The sequence below is a fragment of the Egretta garzetta genome, unplaced genomic scaffold (assembly GCF_000687185.1).
Source record: "Egretta garzetta isolate BGI_Z169 unplaced genomic scaffold, ASM68718v1 scaffold154, whole genome shotgun sequence".
Lineage (NCBI taxonomy): Eukaryota > Metazoa > Chordata > Aves > Pelecaniformes > Ardeidae > Egretta > Egretta garzetta.
Window position 1 is genome coordinate 1,003,254 of NW_009259600.1, and position 1,050 is coordinate 1,004,303.

The following is a 1,050-nucleotide window of genomic DNA, read 5'->3' on the forward strand; positions in this document are numbered from 1 at the left end:
AGGATAGGATAGGATAAGATAGGAAAGAGCAGAAGGAGGGCATTGGAGCTTTATAGCAAGTGATTCGTTTGGGTTTATATCTCAACTTCCCCCCACAGCATGAAATAGTCTTTCACTGGCAGAAAGGTAGAGGCAAGAGAGTTTCATGGTTCCTTTTAACCTCTGCTGCTGTTTGGATATGCAAAGGTGCTTTTGTCTACATCCTCCAAGGATAATGTCATGTGATTCTCATTTTTATGTTGATAAGTTGGTAAGACACTCATCTGTTGCTTTATGCAGTTCATCCTCACCATAAATAACTTTTTGATTTATTAGTCTTTATAATAATGGCATTTTCAAACTAGCACTGCTTCATCTGCTAATTTTACAAGATATTCTAGGAAAACTTTATATTTTTTTCTGTTTCTCCCAATTTAGAATTACAGCAAGTTCAGTGAACAGAGTGAAGTGTGATGTCAACCCATCGAATATGACTAGTTTCATCTGCTCATATTCAGAATGAACTACACTATGGTTTCTCCTTAGCTTTTTTCTCCAGGGGATTTCATAGACGATGTTTTGTATGCCATACATATTTACTACATTCAGTAATGACGGATCTGCCGTTCAGAAAAAAAATCTTTCAGCTGCCTTCACTCAGAGAGTGTTCATATAGTTGTTCTATAGTGGTTTTATGTAATATTTTTACATACATTTAGATACAAATTATTAGAAAGCAGATGTGTTTACCAGTAAGGTATATTCTTTTAGATATCTCCTATTGTAACATTAGTTGTAATATGCATCTGTAGTTTTGTGCATAGAATAATAAGACATTATGAATTCTTAAAACCAGTGTGTTATAACTGATGCGGTACATGCAGGAAACCATGTACCAGTGCATACTCGGTTTCTAATGGCTTTACTTATCCTTTCTTCTGTTCAGGACTGCCACTTGCAATAACAGCATCATATCACAGCTAACATATTCTTCCATTTCTTGTACTTGGTTTTGTGTGCTTTTTTAATGCCTGCCAAGGTCAGTGGGAGCCCTGTATATTCAGAGGAGGC

At 36.0% G+C, this 1,050-nt stretch overlaps 1 protein-coding gene across 1 annotated transcript in view; it reads left to right on the forward strand.

Annotated features, from left to right (window-relative positions):
* Nucleotides 1-453, forward strand: part of SLC26A7 (solute carrier family 26 member 7) — a 74,699-nt gene extending 74,246 nt beyond the window's left edge. Inside the window, exon 18 of the mRNA XM_035893878.1 lies at nt 418-453. Within this exon, the coding sequence (XP_035749771.1) occupies nt 418-453 (36 nt within the window). The remainder of the gene's footprint in view (nt 1-417) is intronic.
* Nucleotides 454-1,050: the final 597 nt, after the last annotated feature.